This window comes from Microtus ochrogaster, chromosome 7, assembly GCF_000317375.1.
Source record: "Microtus ochrogaster isolate Prairie Vole_2 chromosome 7, MicOch1.0, whole genome shotgun sequence".
In the NCBI taxonomy this organism is placed as follows: domain Eukaryota; kingdom Metazoa; phylum Chordata; class Mammalia; order Rodentia; family Cricetidae; genus Microtus; species Microtus ochrogaster.
Genome location: NC_022014.1, coordinates 80843421 through 80846274, shown reverse-complemented (window position 1 = coordinate 80846274; position 2854 = coordinate 80843421). Strand labels below are relative to the sequence as shown.

At 42.7% G+C, this 2854-nt stretch overlaps 1 protein-coding gene across 4 annotated transcripts in view; it reads right to left on the bottom strand.

Annotated features, from left to right (window-relative positions):
• Positions 1-2854, bottom strand: part of Tnrc6c (trinucleotide repeat containing 6C) — a 118467-nt gene that overhangs the window by 8909 nt on the left and 106704 nt on the right. For all 4 annotated transcript variants that reach the window (XM_026780806.1, XM_026780804.1, XM_026780805.1 and 1 more), the window contains one exon: positions 1646-1813. In XM_026780806.1, coding sequence (XP_026636607.1) covers positions 1646-1813 — 168 coding nt within the window. The remainder of the gene's footprint in view (positions 1-1645; positions 1814-2854) is intronic.

Genomic DNA, 2854 nt, shown 5'->3' with positions numbered 1-2854 from the left:
CTATCTATCTATCTATCTATCTATCTATCTATCTATCTATCTATCTATCTATCGAGTTAGTCTCTCTTTACAGCCCTGGCTGTCCTGGAACTCACTATGTAGACCAGACTGGCCTCAAATTCAGAGATCTTCCTGCCTCTGCCTCCAAGAGCTATTATTAAAGGCATATGCCAATATGCCTTTTGTGCTCTGGCTATAAATATAGATTCTTGGATGACCACTAACTGAGTTACACTCCTAGCTACATTGTAAATCTTTTTTTTTTTTTTTTTTTAAGATTTATTTATTTGTTTATTAAGTATACAGTGTTCTGGCATGTATGGCTGCAGGCCAGAAGAGGGCACCAGATCTCATTACAGATGGTTGTAACCCACCATGTGGTTGTTGGGAATTGAACTCAAGTTCTCTGGAAGTGCAGTTAGTGCTCTTAATCTCTGAGCTACCTCTCCAGCCCCCGTTGTAAATCTTATATCGAAAAAATAGTTTGAGATAGATCTCATGAAATACAGACTGGCCTCCAACTTATAAGAGCCAAGGATGGCCTTGAACACCTGGTTCTCCTGCTTCCTCCTCCCAGCTGCTGGGATTACAGCGTGCACAGAACACCCCTACCCCCTTAAGCTAGAAATCTTTATACCTTGGGAAGCTGCCCACTGTAAGTCTTTCTGGGGACAAATCAGAGTCTTCCTGGTATCTCTACACTGCCTCTTTCTGCAGGGGTGCTCTTAATATGCAAGAACAAAGTGGACACTGATTTATAGATAATAAACCAAAATTGACAAGGCCAGGTAAAGGGCACAGATGTTACATGGAGATTTTCTTGCTAAATTAAGCATTAGGGGATTTAATTTTCTTTTTAGATTATTTTCTATCTTTTGTTCCTTTCCAGTTCAGGGGATAGAACCCAGGTCCTCAAGTGTTTGAGGTTAGTTCCCTGCCACTGAGCCACACCCTAACCCACTGTAGGCTAACCTGGTGATTAGCAGTTTTGTTTCTTTCTCTTTTCTGAGTATTTCTTTTTGTGTTTTACTTTTTGAAAGATGATTATTTTTAGTACTATTTTATGTATTTGTATATCCAGGCATGGGTATATGCATGTGAGTGTAGGTACCCATAGGGGCCACACAGCTTCAGTTACAAGCAGTTGTAAGCTATGCAATACAGGCGATAGAACTCAGCTCAGGTCTTCTGTAAGTGCAGTACCTGCTCTTGCTGAGCCATCTCTCCAGGCCCCATAGGAGTTACAAGGACTCTGACCGAGCCTCTTTTTTTGTTTTTTTTTTGTTTTTTTTTAATTTTTATTTGTTTGGTTTTTCGAGTCAGGATTTCTCTGCAGCTTTAGAACCTGTCCTGGAACTCACTCTGTAGACCAGGCTGACCTTGAACTCACAGAGATCCACCTGCCTCTGCCTCCCAAGTGCAGGGATTAAAGGCAAGCGCCATTGACCTATCTTCTTTGGTGTGTTTGGAACTAACATCTGACGGTTGACCTTGCTGGTCCTGTGTGATGGTAACTGCCTTTCTTCTGCTTTTGGAGCTGCATTCATAGAACTGCACAGAATCAACATGTACAACTTCAGGCTACCCCATCACTAAGTCAACTACAACCTGCTGTGGGGTGGGCACTTACCCAGGACATACATACCATGCTTGCTAGGGTTCTGGTCCAGGGGAGAAGCAGCACTAGACAAGTTACCCATGGAGTTGGGATGTGTCCACTGAGGGAGGCGTGATTGGGACTGAGATGAGTCCTTCACAGACAAACCACTGCTCATGTCTATACTGTTGACATTCATGTTTGGGTTCAATCCAGCTGAAAACACAGGCATTATTAGTGTTTTGCTTTTTCCCTGAAGATCTCACTCTGACAGCCCTGGAGGGGCACCCTCTACCTTTAGGCACAGCCATACACTTCCACTGTAAATCCACTCCCTGCTTCTATAGTTTTTTGGAGACAAGGTCTCACTATGTAGTCCCTCATTGGTCTCCAACTAAGAGTTAACTGACCCTGGCTCTAGCCATGAGCCAATGCCCACCCCCCCTTTTGAGATAAGATCTTAACATGTAGCCTCTAATTTGTATCTTCTATCTTCTTACTTCTGGCTCCTAAATGCTGAGATTACAGGAGTACAACTGGCTTAACTATATTTATTAAGTATAAACTATATATTTAACTATTTATACTTATAACTATATAATTATGAATATTTAATATAGAAATCTTTAATATATATTTAACATAGCTATATTAATTATATATATGTGTGTATGTGTGTGTGAATATTTGAGTGTGCATGTATGCCTGTATATCACTTACATGCTTGGTGCCCACAGAGGCCAGAAGAAGTCAGATGCCCTTTAACTGGCATTACAGATAGTTTATAAGCCACCATGTAGGTGCTGGGAATCAGGCCAAGTCCTCTGGAAGAAGAGCCAGTGTTCTTAAGCACTGAGCTGTCTCTCCAGTCGCTCCTGAATTAAGGTGAGCATGCTACTAGTCTTCAGGGTACATGGCTCACAAGCCTCCCATGCTGTCTTGGTGCTGGATACCAGGGTTCTGAGGTCCAGACAGGGCATGTCAGATGAGTCCACAGCACCATGTGGGAACTATCAGATCAAGCAAATTGCCTCCAAGTCCTGACACACCACCTAAAGCTGGTTGGGACAACGCAAGCCTGCAGAAGTCAGCACTAATGAAGCTTATGAGTTAAACAGTAAACAACTTTTCAGGAGCTCTGTGACTGTGGGTGCTGCTGTCTACCTACCTCTGGAATGGTGAGCTAATGTTTGGGGGGGATCGGGCAAGAAGAGCACTATGCTAGGATAATAAAGATTACTCACTGAACTTTTGCCT